The 16,454-nt window shown below is 27.8% G+C and overlaps 1 protein-coding gene across 6 annotated transcripts in view; it reads right to left on the bottom strand.

Annotated features, from left to right (window-relative positions):
• Syx1A (Syntaxin 1A) overlaps positions 1–16,454 on the bottom strand; it is a 33,111-nt gene that overhangs the window by 7,264 nt on the left and 9,393 nt on the right. The window contains exons 2-8 of one of the 6 annotated variants that reach the window (XR_011544535.1): positions 11,658–11,838; positions 11,524–11,597; positions 11,252–11,435; positions 11,116–11,189; positions 10,898–11,035; positions 10,496–10,606; positions 1,885–2,324 (exon numbers count right to left, since the gene is read on the bottom strand). Coding sequence is in view for 2 of the 6 variants with exons in the window: in XM_070641931.1 (XP_070498032.1) it covers positions 6,227–6,316; positions 9,282–9,392; positions 10,898–11,035; positions 11,116–11,189; positions 11,252–11,435; positions 11,524–11,597; positions 11,658–11,838 (852 nt within the window). In the remaining 4 variants the exon portion in view is untranslated. Of the gene's footprint in view, positions 1–614; positions 1,014–1,884; positions 2,325–5,332; positions 6,317–9,281; positions 9,393–10,495; positions 10,607–10,897; positions 11,036–11,115; positions 11,190–11,251; positions 11,436–11,523; positions 11,598–11,657; positions 11,839–16,454 lie in introns of those variants that run through there. The other 5 variants (XR_011544537.1, XR_011544536.1, XM_070641931.1 and 2 more) reach the window with 5 other exon arrangements.

Here is a 16,454-nt window from a genome sequence, read left to right as displayed (position 1 = left end):
GAATACTGAAATCATCAGGTAATTTCTGCAAATGGAGAAAAAAGGATATACAAATAAATCTTGTTGTTTTTTATGACCTCAGCAAAGTGCTTGTGTTTTTTTGTCATACTTAGTCAGCAAATTGAATCATAGTGTTTAAATTGAATCTTACATAAAAACTTTAATTTAATTTTTTTGTAATTAATTTTAAAATAATTCTAACTGTGTAAGTTTAAGCACTCCCGACAAAATTTTTATGCAATAAATCCTAATGAACCCACCCAAACTCTAACGTTCTTCATTTGTGAGAAAACTAATAAAAAGTCTTGAAACTTCAATAAATTTAAAATTATTCACATGGTTTATGTGTTTCTCAAGCTTTAATCACAAGCCTTTTTAACAATTAGTGCATTGCAGCACTAACTTTAATAGCTTCAGACTTGAAATAATTTTATAAAACAAAAGAAAAATATAATAAAAATAATATAGAGACAAAAACCAGATAAGTGCATAATTAGTATTATTAGTTAATTTGTCAGCTCATCTACAGTCAGGTTTTAGTAACACACAAAAAAACTTTCAGCTTGTTAGTATCAAAAATTTACTTCATAAATTAGGAACACGTTTTTTACTACCTTTTTCATTAACAATGAAGGTATAACAATATTCATGGAAATCATTATGTCATCTTCTTTGTCTCTTTTTGTCTTGCTTATGTCCGTAACATCATGATGACGTAATAAATACAAGAAATAAGTAAATAAGTTGGTAACAATTGCACATAACACATTAAATGTGATGTAAAGGGGGTAAGGGATGATGTTTAAAGACATACACGAAAGTCTTGTCATAATAAATATTATAAAAATTAAAAAATGGTTCCGAGAGGAAGAATAACGATGACATCATAAAAAGCATTATTTTTGTCGTTGTATATTTGCTGAGCTGGTACTATATTAAAAGATGAGACTGTATAAATATAAGAGCACTAACAGTCCTGTTATCGCCAGGCATATCATAATATAAAGTTTTTTCTGAAAATTTAACAAATAAGAAAATAATAAAAAAATTAAAACTTAATAAAATAAAAAAAATAAATTAATTTAAAAAATAAAATAATAATTGGTCGTAAAATCCAATAATTTAACACCTTATATTATTTTCTGTCATTTTACCATCACCAGTTGTTCAAAAAATTATATATTCCAATTTTATTTTTTCAATTTTCCGTTCAATACCGTATAAAATTCATGCAAATTTATGTTGTGTAATATAAAAAGCATGCATATATTCTGATATATTCTTTTATGTGATTTGTCACATTTCAGATTAATATTATTCGTAGGAATGGAATCATTAAATACTTTTAATGGGATTATATTCGTTATGAATTAGGATGACCAGAGGTCATTTTTGTCATATTTCTTACTTAAAGAACTTCATTTTTTTAAGTCAGATTCTGCATTTTTTAGTTATTAGATCACAGCAGAAGAATATTTATAAATATCTGGTTGTTATATTCCAAACGTCAGAATACATCACAGGAAAAGCTTTCAAAAATAAAAAAAATACATGCATAAAACAATAGCTTCAAAAATTAAAATACACGTTTTCAAGTGAGTGTATGCATGAAAATCTTTCATGTATACAAAAGGATTAAAAAATTATGAATATTCATCCGAAAACAGAACGATTTAGGTCATTTGATTTCCGATTCACAATATATTCTCTCTATCCTTCATAGAAATTATAATTATAAGGTAAAAATCTCTCATCAGTCATTTAATACAAAGAATTTCAATTCACATGAACAACATAAAAGAGTGAAATTATAATGTGGAAAATAAAACATTATATAACACAAATATCAATAGTTCGTTCACATCTAAATCCTATTTTTGATACCTGATTGTTGTTATTTTTATTGTTTTTTTGTGAAATGTCGATGATTCTCCGATGTAGATAATTTTATATAATGTGTATTATGGATTAATTCAATTATCACCAATTAGACGATGTATGATGAAAATGTGATGCATGATTACTTTTCTCTGTTGACTAATGTCCTCCTCTCAATTCACAAAATGAAGTTATTGTTTAACTGATATTATTTTTTATGATATCAAAACCATAAACGAGAGCGTAAAAATGAACGAAAAACATTTTTTTTTATCTCCTGGCGATTTCATGTTATTACTTATGTTCAAATTTTTAATGAAGCTATGCTGGCGTTTTTTTTATTATTTTTTATCGTAAACTTTTTAGAATCCAGGAATCCAAGTGGCTACATAGCCGCAAACGATGAGTCCAAGCACCGTCACACAGATTAAAATCATAATCTTCTTCTGCAAGTTTTCACGTTGATATTTTTAAAAGAATTTGGAAATAAAAATTCAATATCGTAAGAAATTTGGAATTTTGTATGATTTTTTTTAGAACTCAAGCTTCAAATTAAAAATTGAAAAGAAAGATTCAGGATTGTGTAAACTTTAAATTTAAATTAAAGGATATTTTTAGTTTTAAGCTGCATACTTCTTCTAGAACAAGGTTTTGTCTGATTGTTTTAAAAAATTATACCACAGCTTTTTTGCCTTTTGCCAGCAAGTTTTTACTCAGTTGCAACACATTTGGCAAATCCCTTATTTACACTTGCAACATCGGTAAAAAGTTTAAACAACACTAATGAAATAAATAGTAAAAAAAACCAATTAAACAAAACTTTTGTTCCAAAAAAGTAATAAAAAATTTGAAATTGTAAACTTTGTCTTAAATTAAATTCCTAATTTTTTTGCTGGTGTTAAAGCTCAAATGGACCAAACTTGAATACTGAAAAGAACACACTATAGTATTCTGAAGATATATTGGATATAATAGTTCACATGTTACGTTCGTTCATTACGTGATCAAATTATCAATTAATATCAATGATATAAGATAACGAAAATCACATAAAGAACTGCTAATAGTTCAATATAATAGAAATTCTATCATTTGTGTGATAAATGACATCGAATGATCTTAGAATGTTCATATGAAAGACTTACTAACTCTTACAGAGTCTGATGTAGTTTGTGAAGTTATCAATAAGATTTTAAGAACTTAAATTCTTCTGTAAGAAGAAATGTAATTTTAAATTTATAAGAATCTTGTCTCCAACAAAGTTTCTCAATTCAATTTTTTATCAGCAGCTCACATAAACGTGTTCATATAGGAGAGAAGTTTATTGATGTAAAATCAATATAAAAATATTTGATCGAAATAAATCAAAGGAAAAATCATGCAACTCATATTTTCATGTAATGTAGAGAAATAAATAATTAATGTATGATAAATTAAATAAATAAATTAACTGAAAGAGAGTGAACATGCATTAAATTGATTCTTATTGTGTTTATAACTCAATTAAGCGTTTCATGCCCCCATTCTGTGTATTTCAGCAACAAAATCACTTGTATTAATTAATTATTTCCATGGTCGTCTTTTTCAATGCTATTATCTTCACAATTAACCGACAATTAAAAGAGATGGAAAGAGGAAAGAATAAAAATAAAGTAACTTTTTTAATTAATTTTTATGATGAAAATGTCTTTCTCATTTTTCATTCTTTGCAGCATAAAAGTCATTTGTTGGGCAAGAAAATTAAACTAATTAATTTTTTTCCTCCAAACACATGATTAATAAGTACTTTAAGATTTTGTATGAACATGTACATATTGACATTAACGCCTTGGTCCTTCCGTAAAGAAATTTTGTACTATCTTAACCAAAATTGTTATCAATGTTCATTTTCACACTGTTTTTCGTCACGCGACGTGATGTGATTAATAGCATGAAATTTCGGAAGAAATAGCAGCAAGCAGAGTATAAAGAAAGATTATGGCAAAAAATGGATCGTCTCTAATAATGACTAATACATTACTTAATCTGCTCCGTTATGCTACAATTTTAGAATAATTTTTTCTTATTTTTCTCAGCGAAAAATCACGTTTCATCATTAAGGACAATTTTTGCCCTGCAAGTTCATTCTCCAAACAAAAAGAAGTTATTGATGAATTACATCCTAGCGTAAAGAATAAGATTTTTAAGTAGTAGAATCAAAATCTCTTCGTTTTAAAGATTTTTTCAATTATGCGTCCTTTGAAAAATTTGCGGCACATCCAGGGTTCAAGCAGGATGGTGGTATTGTTGTGGCTTCTGGTTAGAGATTTTAAAAACAGACGAATTAAATGCTTCATTTTCAAAATTTCTTAATCATCAAACTAGGAATGAATTTAATGTGACATAAATGATTCCATAACAGCACTGCCGATAGCAGCGTTTAGCTGCATTTTATTATCCTTAATTGAATGATTATTTCAGTATTCTGTTTCCTATCGCACTACACGCCAATGAAATTTACTGGATAGTTGAATTTACTTCATCACAATTGCCTCTTGCGAATGAATTAAAAACCATTTCAATTTTTCTTTCACTATAAAAATATTTCCTATTGCCCAATGAATTCTTTATAGCACGACATATTTTTTGCGTACTTTTTTTTATGTAATCATGTTATACAGTAATGGAATTTCATTGTAGCTTGTTGGAAAACGGGTTGGAAGTTAAATACACATTTTCATGATAGCCGCCATTCATTCAATATACGAACATTTATGATAAAGAAAAACTTAGTTTTATTGATTTCTTTCTTCGTTCATAAATATAAGAGCAGAATAAAAAAAATGCCTACGATGGCATAGGGAAAAAGTTTATGTCTACACACAACTGTAAATGTCGTAAGCTATTAAATCACTGCTCGTGTTTTTTTGTCTACAATGCGAATTTAATTCATTTTGTTTGTCATTTTTAGCGGCTCAGGTGGGAATGATTAACAAAAGGAAAAGAAGAAAATGAAAAGCTTTTCGACTTCAGCCACCATAAAACTTTTAATCTTCTATCTTCTTTAATTGGCGCCTTACGATAAGAAAGGTGAGAAGAAGAGTCAGAATCGATGGTGTCGGGTTCCTTTGAGCAATTTCCACCAAATCTTGATTAATTTCTAATGAGATGATTTTTTTAAAACAAAGTTTAGAAGATTTAAAAAGTTGTTAATTAATAACTTATTTTTCCAATAAGAATGATCAATTTTGCATATTGTTACGACTTTTTGTTCCTTTAAAAGAACTTTAATAACTAAAACTTGAATTCAGCATCGTTTTTAAAAAGGACTCATTTTTTTATCAATTTATAAAAGTATTAAAATATTTTTAGAGCAATTTATAATTCACAAGAATAACATTAAAATAGAGAGGGGAAGACAGTCTAAAATAAGAATAAGCGAAGGAATGAATTCAATTTGTTCATAAAATTTCAATTTTTTACTTTTGTTCGTCTTCTTTATTTTCACACTTATCACATACACACACCATATAATTTGAATAATTCATTTAAAGAAAAAGGAAAATTCTTTCGTTTTGTTTAAAAAGTACTTCCTTTCTCACTGCTTATTATTTTCATGTTTTCAAGAAGATTGATAGCTAAAAAAATCATATTGAACGGTTTATTCAATCGATTTTATTATGTACACTTTCAAAATATTTAATTATTTTTGTCTTACAGTTACTTCCAATCACGCGATTAAAGCTCGCATTCCATACCACTTTCAAACGTTAACTTAATTACTTCTCGTATAATTTGAATAAAAATCGAGTCGTCAGGATGATACGAGAAAATATCTTGAGTTGGAATCTTAATCAATCTTTATTTCCAGTTATTAGATATCCAATTATGATCTTCATAAAGTCTGAATAAAGCCTTATTCAGACACTGGCTGGATACAGAAATAAAATAAAATTTAAAATCTGGCACGAAAAAAAGTCAGTCTTTACAGCAGATTTTAGGTCGACTGTTGAGCAACAACGAAAAAGTGCTGTAGATCCAAAACCTTAATTATCTAGTATAAAAAGAAATTTAGATTTTCACAAGTCTTCAACATAGCGATTATTTTCTTTTACATCCTGTTTCACGCTCAACTATTGCCATTGTGATTAAGTATTATTTTTTTGTTTTAGTCTACACGCTAAAAAAACTGATAAAAATTTCATAAATTCTCTCAAATATTTTTCTTGTGCTTAATATTACTAATTGGCAGAGAATGATAAAGACTTTTGTTGCTAGCATAATTTTCGTGCTATTTGCAGTTATTATGCTCATCATTTTAAATAATTAATAAAATTAGTATTAATGCAGAAATTATTAAAATTGTAATTTATGTCCACCATGTAGAAAGCCAAACAATCAAAAGTATTATTAAAATCGCTGCTGTTATAACCAGACATATCATAATCAATATCTTTTTCTGTAAGCATAAGAAAAGAAAAAAAGAAAAAGAAAAAATGTGTGTTATAAAAAATTTCCTTCCGGATTATATTTGGCTTCTTATTGCCAAAACAGCAGCTAAAACAGTTAGACAATTGAATGATGGAAAGCACACTAACACAGCGAATTTTTCAAGGACATTAGAGATAGAAGTTAAAGAATGGATTTACAAACAATATTTTAATGCTCACTAATGAGGAACAATATAAATTACACAATATTTGAACAGCAAAATGCTTAGTTTTTTTTATCAACAACGATCATAGAATGATGGTGAAACACACATTTTTTATCCACGAAATATATATTTGCAGCACAAAAGTTTATAATGAATAATATGTAGGATTATATTATACATCAAAATATGGCAACACCCACACACGCCACAAACAGCTATAGAAAAGAACGAAAGACATGACATTATTCTTGAGGAATTCTTTTTTATCAACACTCCTTTTTCCACGTCTAGAATGCAAAAGGTAAAAAGTTTCCTTACTTTTTGTTCATTTGAGAAACCACAAACGTAAGAGGAAGACATGACTTCTTTCTTTATAAGGATTAGAAGACTTAATTCAAGATTTATAAATTTTCTTACATTTTTGAAGCACTAACAAAATATTTTAATCTATCTTTGAGTGGACTAAGATATCGTTTGTGACAACTAAGTGACAACTAGATTTTTGGACTTTGTTTTCTTAGTTCTAGAAAAAAGTTCTTTCCTCCTTATCATAAGACATTAATATAACAGTGATAAAACGGGAAAAGAGACAGAAAATTGAACACGTAGCAGCGTGCAGGAAAAATAATCTACCTTCAAATTTATGTAAATTTGATTTTATGAAAAATGGGGATTAACATTATTGACATAAATATCTCCACAAAAATCTAAATCTGGGATTCATAATGATCCAAATTTCTAGCACAGATCTGGATCATTGTTTATTAGGGTATATGTTTAAATATCCTGCAATTATCATCATTAAGTTATTTTTGTCAATGTTCAAATGTAGATAATCCAAGAAAATTTATTTCCACAATATCATGTTAGGCAAAGAAAGTAGACTTGCTTAATATAGGAACAGAAAGAGACATTAAAGCACAAATGTGAAAATCTATTCTTGATGACAAATGACACTGAAAAAGGGGAAGGAGGTTATAACAAAAACTATAAACAGTAAAAATTTATAGAGCTATTTGTGTCAAATGGAGAGAAATAGAGTGACCTTATTAGATATTTTGTATCGTTAGAAATAAAGAGTAAAACAGCAAGGAAGATAAGTAGAAGATAAATAATATTGGAAGTGGATATGTCACGAAGAAAGGTAAAATCTGTTATAAATATTTATGAAAATCTTAAACAGATTCTTTAAGTTCTTTTTAATGATCTTTTGCTTTATAAAAATGTCTCTCTTTATAACTTAAACGAGCATGTATGCAAAAATTGCTTCCAGCAACAATAGATGAGACATAAAATGAGAAATAGGGAAGAAAAAATTCTTTAGTAAAAATAATTTTTCATTCAACCTTTAGCTATAAAGAATTTTTCCTGTGTCTAATTTTTCACCTCAGTGTTAAGGAAAATAAAAGCGTGTGCACGGAAAAAGACAATAGCGGCAGTTTATTTGTTTTTACTCTCACGTGTAAAAAGCATATAATATTATCACAAGCTATTTATCATCGTTCGCACAGGGAGCAGAAGTAGGAATCATGTTTATTAATTGATTGTGGCAACGCATTTTTATTATTTAACTATTAATTTTAGTACCACAAGTATGTGGCATGGCAATTTCTCAAAATGTTCACAGTTGAGGGTAAAATCACAATTAAAATGGTTCTTTGTAAACATAAATAAAACTGCATAGAATGAAGCGACGAACAGAACGGTAATAGCAATAAATTACTTATCCTACGCCAATGTCAAAAGTTCCAAAGTCATGAGAATTCCATACTATGTATATACTTTTGCTTTTAACATTTACACATAATTTTTTTTTTCATTTACTTTAGTGCCTGAAGTCATGTAAAAGAAGTCATGTATGTGTAGTCGTCGTATGTTTGTGTTTATAGCGAAATCGAAAAGCCCATCTGCTGCCACCAAGCAACATCTCGAAAAGCTCATAAATTATGAAGTATTAGAATGTGTATGTGTGTATGAACGTTTTCTGGTTTTAATGTGAAGCTTTTTTTTTCATTTCAGGATCATGTATGAATATTTTGCTGTATTATTTTTGTGTGTGATATAAAATATCTCGTTTCCTGTGTGCATATTTTTCTCTTCACTAGATTATATCATATTCTCATATGGGATAAAAATGAAAACGTGTGGTTTTAACGCTTTATACATTCCCAAAAAATATGTTCTATATTCAACATATAAATATTTCAAAAGTTGACCTATCATAAATTTAATCTACATACTCTATATTGGACGTTCGAATGTGAAAATATTATCTCAACTAAATATTGATTTGTGATAAATTCAATTCCTCCACCTTTTTAAATATCTTAGGAAATTAAATAATTAAGAAATTAATTGATATGTTTTGTGTAAAAGCTTTTTACAGTCTAATTATCTCATTATGAATCTAGTACTTATTTCCTGAGCAAAATTCTAAAAATATATTTCATTTAAAGTTGAAAATTAAAACCAATGAATGAGTAATATTGAGTCTTTTACAAATTTCATTCATTTTTTTAAGCACCGAATTACTCCAAGTGATCAGATTATTTCATTTTTTCATGCACATAAAAAGTTAATACTCTTATTTCCTAAATGTACATAGCCTTACTATATAAAACGTATTTTTGGAAGGAGATCAATACATTTCATTGCCAAGATTCAATTTATACGATTTAAATACATCATAAGAAGGAATTATTGTTATTTTAAGGTGTAAAGGTATCGATAAAAGTGGTTAAAAATTGTAAGCATGTTCTTATCTGACCTTTCTTGCTTTTTCAGCATACACGGCCGCCTGATATATTTGCTTCTTTGCAACTTCCGTATAGTCTTTGCCCTGCTCCACATGATTCTCAATCCGATCAACCAATTCACCCTGTTTTTTGTTGCAATTGCGGTATTTTTGTTTTTGGCATTTCATCCATCGTCACCAATTGAATTACCTTAGTGGATGTTTCATGAGGAAATTTTTGTATTGTACATGTGTCGTTTATGCAGGAAATTTTTACAGAGCAGATAGCGGATAGTATTCAAGATTATTTTTTGCACGTGCATACGAGAATTTATATTGTTAAATATTTTAAATACATCGTAAACCAAAGAGAACCAATTTTTTTAAGAAGTTAATCCAGTACATTTTATGTGCATAAAGTAATTTATGGAGCAGTTTTTATTATCATTAATTTTTTTTAGTAGAATGGAAATATTTTCATGTAATAGCAGCAATCAAAACAATTAGTTTTTATCACCGATTCGAAGCCGTTAGTAATGTATGTAAGTGAATAAGATAATAGCATTAAAAATCCACCTCCATGAAATAGAAAGTATATAAATATAATCGAAATTCATATATTTTTTAGTAGATTAAAAAAGTTGTTTAAAATTATTTAATATAGAAAGTTATAGTAGTGTAGAAAAATAATTATCATAAAAAAGAATCATGCAAATTAATGTGGAAATAAGGTCACAAAAGAACATAAGAAAATTTAAGTAGAAGTATAAAAGGATATTTTTTTTTATTAAAAGGGTTCATGTTACAAAAAAGTTATGTGGAAAAAATTTGTAAAATAGTTAAAAGCATTAGTATGATAATGAGTGTTCATTTGTATTGTGGGTTTAAAATATAAAATGTGAAAATGAAGAGAAAAAAAATTTTCCAGATGTAATGAATATGACATAAAAAGCAACAGAATATATACATTTTTGTTGAAGTTGTTTAATGAAAAGATTCATGCAATTTTTTTACAATGAACAAAAAATAATCATAATGATTATGGTTGAACATATAAAAAAATATGAATATTATACAACATAAAACATGTGACGTAAGAAAAAAAGCAGAATCATAATAAATTCAGGAGGGTATTAATGTAAATAACCATAAGAAATGAAGGATGTAACAGGGATGTGATGATGGAAAAATGAAATAAAATAAAAAGAAAAAAAACACGCATTAATAATGATGTCTTGTCAACTTACCCGACGAGCTTTACTTTGGTATTTGAGTGCTTTTTTGGTATCTTGTGTTGCCGTTTGGACGTAATCCATTGCATGTTCAACATGATACTCTATACGATCGATCATTTCACCCTGTATTCATGATTTATTTTTAATTGAAAAATAAGTTTTTTTTTTTGGGTTTTCAAATGCCAAACAAAATTCATTTGTTTTTGATTTGTGAGTGTTAAAAAAAGGAAATAATGGAATGTAAAAAGAGAGAAGAAAAGAAGAAATTTTTTCAATTAATTTTTCACTGTCTTTTTCAGTTCAACTGAAACAAGGCAGCAACACAAAAATTGACTTTTCACTAAAGCACTACTAAACCAAAAAAATAAAAGGGGGAAAAACACAAATTTTTTTTGCAGATCCAATTTTCATTACCTGACTTTCAACCAACATTGCCATATCCATAAACATATCGTGCAATTCTCGAATTGAGTTTTCAAGTTTAATGATATCAGCGTGTCGAGCTTCAATATCTGCCAGGGTTTGTTTAGCTTGTTGTGTTTCCATAATAATCTATATGAATTGAATGGGATGTAAAGAATGCAATAATTTAAATTTATAGTTTTACGAATTAGCTTGTTATTTTTACTTACTCCTTGCGTAAACACTGCTGAATTTCCTTGCTCCAACATCTCCTCGAGTTCCTCATTTGTTGTTGCTTTACCAGCTATAAGGAATTAAATTTAAATTTATTCTCTGGTAGACTATAAAAATAGGCAGACAACTTACTGATTTCCAATTGACGTTGTATTCTTGCTTTACATCTCTCTCTATAATCGGTTTGTGTTCGATTATATTCTGTCATTACTTCAACAAATTTCCTTGATAATGTTGAATGCTGTGTTTTACGTATTCGCAAGTCAGCACTCGCAGATTTGCCTTGTTCTTCTTGCTCGATATTTTGTTCGATATTCTAAAGGGCACAAAAGAAAATGTGGGAAAACAGGAAGGTCAAGAAAAGTTATAAATAAAGCAAAGTTCATGTGATTTATGAGTGTTACCTTTAGTTTTCCTCTAACTCTATTGGCATTTTTCTTAATATCTGCCATCAGATCCTCTAACTCTTGCTTAGTTCCTGTTTTTAATGATCATTAATTCATTTCCATTATATTCATTCACCTTTTGTTATACTCACTTTCATCCGTTTGCGGAGCGGATAAGATGGCGCTGTGTTTTTTCTTAACTTCCTCGACATTAAATTGTATTTTATCTATCATTTCCCTAACCTCTTCCACCTCAGTGAAGAATTCTTCCATGAAGCCATCGACGTTGATGGCAACATCATCCATCCCCGCATCTTCATCGTCACTTTGAGCCTAAAATAAAACAAATATAGTCATATTATTGACATTATCTTGTTAATATGCATTTCATGCGGAAATAAGAATAATGGGCATTATTATTGCTAGTTTTTCCATTCTTAAATACCATATCGCATAAATATCAGCTTGAGTTATGTGCAGAATATCACGTCAATGTTTTATTTTCTTTTTCATACTCTAGATTATAGAATTTAACACGAAGCTTCTATAAAAACTATATAAATAAATATCATAAATCAGCACGCTTATGCAAACAATACTTTTTTCGAGTGAAATATTTAATTTTCCTGTGGTTGGCAATATTTTAACGCGAGTTTATTTGATAGTTGTTCTCAAAATATGCAGATATGTCATTTAATTTTGTTGAAGTACACTGTAAACAGAGCAATAAATCATTGTTTTCTAGTCTAAGAGATACTTAGAGGAGTTCATGAATTTTAAAATAATTAAAATCCACAATAATTTGAGATTTGTTAAAAATCAAATCCAAGTGTTTAAAAATAATCTATACTGGTTTTTATCTCCAAATAGTTATTTGTATGTTTGCTCATCACACATGCAAAACTTTATTTACTTTCGATATTCAATTTACATATAAAACATTCATTCATATCTATCATTCAGTTAAATAGAAAGAATCGAAAACATCATTAGCATACACTTTCTCATATTTAATGGAAAGATAATATTACTTCTAGAACAAAAATATCAAACCTGGCGCCAAAAGCAATATTTTTTGAGGAAATGAATTTTCGAAACGATGATAAAGCAGAAAAAAGTATAAAGAGTAGATATTGACATATTAAGGAGTTATAGTAAATTAAGACGATTAAAAATAGATAACCTCTCTGACGGTCTAACATACATATTATTCACTTTAAGATGACAGCCGTAATAATCGAACTAACCCTTTTGAATTTGATTGTACAATACTCATGTAATAAAACCAATCCTCTCTACAAATCCTATGATTCACATAGGGGAATTTTTGTTATTGTTGTAAAATAAGCATACTCATGAATAATGTTGTGCTTTTATTGAGTAAAAAAAAAATAACAATTGAAACTTTGCGAGTATTTCCAATGATGAATTTTTATATAAGAAAAATCTACTCCGAGAATCACGCTTTAATTCAAGAGAGATATAAAGTAATGGAATCAAAAAATTACTAGGCTGTGTAAAAAATGGAAAGTATAAGGAAATGAGAAGAAGTAAAAAGAACTTCATAAATGTCAAAGATTGAAGGAAAAAGGAAAGAACATACGACAACAAAAAGAACAGCAAACAGGCATATAAAAATCAATAATGATTGGCTTTTGGGAAAATAAAAGTTGTTCTCTTTTTTTTCAATAAATATTAGGATGGCATAGCGAATTATGTTATCGGATCAACATAATCATAATAACAATAATATACGTAGCTCATTGAGAGCAATCATTCAAATATTATGTATAAAGATTAGTGATGTCCAATGTGCATTTTAATATGATCTAAAAATTTTATTTTGATGGATTAAAATGCATTTCATACGTAAAGTTTCGTCAAAAATGTGAAATGACTTATTAACAAAAATGGAAGCAAGTTTGGAGCAAGTAAAAATAACATCAAAGTTGTGTATTATTAAAAAATTGCCAAAAAGCAAGTAAAAAATGGCTTTAACACCCGCCTACTCGATTTTCCCCTAAAAAGTCATTCTTGCTCTATACTTCAAGTTAGAAATGAGTCATTGGAGAAGAAAGTAAATAAATAAACGTTGAGTAAATCCTCATAAAAAAATTGAATCATCATTTTGGAATTGGTTCCTTATTGTTGCTTTTTATGGTTTTATTAAGGCACAGTTTTCGGTATTTTTACTTACGTCGTCAGAATTTAATTTAATAACAACATGAGATGTATAACAAGACAAGTGGGATAAGTAAGTAGCGATAACTGTGAACGGAAAATAAAATTGTAACGCGTTTCTTTTGCCTTCTTCCTTGTACAATCTACTACACCCGTCAAATTGGATTAGCTCATTTTTCCATTTCTTTGATAATATTATTTATGCTTGTGTCCGTGCTTTAACTAAAATTTTGGGAAAAATTTAGATTGTGACGTTCAATATTTGGCTTTTGAATGTCTTGAAAACCCAATTTTTTCTTGATTGATATAATATATATAAGAACTGTTCCTACTATTAAGTATCATCAATCATTCCAAAAAGCTGTTCTATATATCTCATTTTAAAAGCTTTTAAAGAAATATTTTTACAAAACATCTGTTACGAATCTAACTTCCATAGAAACGAAAATTGCAGACACAAAAAGAGCAGAATCAGCCATTTATTGTTTCTTTTTCTGACTCACATATTTCTCCAATACAACTTTTCATTACAAGAGATTATTCGAAAGAAGGAGAAGACAGAAATAAATATTGCAATGCTGTAATTCCTTAAAACAATGAATCATTTTTATAAGGATCAAATTAACGCCTCTTAAAGTAAGTGCATTTGTCACACGTTACATGTTTCCAAAAAATATTTTAGTTCTTGAAAATTAATAAAAAAAGAAACCAATCAATTATTATGTCTTGTGCATCATTCAATGTTTACACAAAGTCATCTATGTAATTTAATATTTATTTAACTAAATAAATACATTAATGTCTCTCTAGCTATATAGCTTTATATCAATAAATAAGTTGAGTATATTTGGATTAGTTGGGGTGAATCTCTCATAAGAACATATCAACAAGTCGCATTCATGCTTCATATTTTATTCAAATATACTCAAAAATTTAAATTACTTTCAAAGTTCTCGAAGATTAAAAAGGGATTTTGCCAAGATTTTGAAGAAATTTGTTCGGAGATTAATTTGCATTTAATTTGGGAAAATATCGTAAGAATTTGAAATTTATTTTAAAATCGAGTAAAAGCGGCAAAATGTCTTTATAAAGCCATCAACACAAAGCTTTTTTAATTCTTCCTTATCAACACAATTATAAAATGTACAATTTTAGCTTATAATTCTTATCGCTTCATTGCTTTAATCAAAATGATTTCAACTAAATGGTTAAATTTATTTGATGAAACTATAAAAAGTATGAATCAAGTTTTGCAGGAATAATATAATTTATAGCAGGTGGTACATTTTTTTTAGCAGAAAGGATCCTCCCATTTTATAATAATACGAATTTTTTGTAGAATTGTTTTATCTGTGCTTGTATGAAAAAAAAGAAAAATTAAAAAGGTAAAGGTTTTGTTTGTTTATAACTCATCTTAAATGTAAATATACAAATCTCACAAGATTAGTATTTACAGGCCAAATTTGAAATTCCTAGTGAAAGAAATATTATTTGTTGATTTTTATCAAAAAAAGGATCTACAGTTTTTGCGTACTATAATTTTTGAAATACTAAGCTTGTTTAATCAAGTTTGATTAGATCATCATTTAATGACTTTCTTTCAACAAAAATGACAAATACCATCAAAAGCAGTATTATTGCTTATTGTCAAATACTCTCAGACATAATAAATAAGTGCCGGTCTAAACAACATTTCTCAGAATTAAAAAAAGCTTTACTTAACAATAATCCAATATTTGGATCAAATAAAAAGAAACTTTTTTATTTATTTTATATAAAATCGGACAACAAAAGGAAGCACCGTAAAATAAAAACAATTTAGAAGCCATTTTCTACTGAAAATTGGAACCAGCGAAACATGAAGTGGACAATAAAAATTAATTATTCATTCTAAACGGAGAGGAGGAAATTTATTATCATCATAAAACCATTATTTTTCTAGCATTTTATGATATCATTCTAAGGAAAGAGAAATTAAGAAAAAAAAAAAAGACAGACGAAGAAAAAGTTTATGCTATTGTATATACTTGAGAAGGAAGCAGAGCATAAATTTCAACTTTGTTCGAATTCTAAAAGAGGATAAAGAAACTGAGCTTTTTATAGTTCAATTACATTTACATTATCAGCTATAACTAAATATGTTGATATGAACGTGCTGTATTAATTTATTTAATACTCAATTATCATGACAGCAATAATACTCGCGATTAGATTATTTCTATTGTTATAGCGAGTCATATGAGTAAACTTAGATTTACAGAAAAAGAAATGAGAATAAATGTCACACATTCATGAATGCAAATTATTGTACTTATTTGCAGAGCATTGTTACTGCATGAAATGCTTGTTGATACACTTTCATTCAATGACTAAAAGTTGATACTTTTTAAGTATATTTATTAGAGAATTATTACTTGTTTCACAAACTGATAAGTTCATAACAAAATTTAAGATCAACACGAATAACAAAAGCAACAATGATTGTTCACATAAACACAACGTTTCACCCCTCAACTGAAGATTTATTCGAGAAGAAATTATACTAGGAAATGCGCTCAATAAATCTTTTCTACCATGACATTTTTACTAGACATTTATTATTATCTTCCAAGAGAATCAAGAGAGATGAAAATAAACAAATCCACTTTTTGTATGTGATTGTTGAAATAAAAGCACAATTAATAAGTATGTCTGTGAAAACTTGAAAAAGCACGTGATATAATGAACAATAATGTTAAAAATATACACACCAGTTCATAAGAGCTCTT

The sequence above is a fragment of the Chironomus tepperi genome, unplaced genomic scaffold (genome assembly GCF_022539635.2).
Source record: "Chironomus tepperi strain 1889 unplaced genomic scaffold, CSIRO-AGI_Ctep_v1 contig_260, whole genome shotgun sequence".
Classification (NCBI taxonomy): domain Eukaryota; kingdom Metazoa; phylum Arthropoda; class Insecta; order Diptera; family Chironomidae; genus Chironomus; species Chironomus tepperi.
This window is presented reverse-complemented; position numbering and strand designations above follow the sequence as displayed.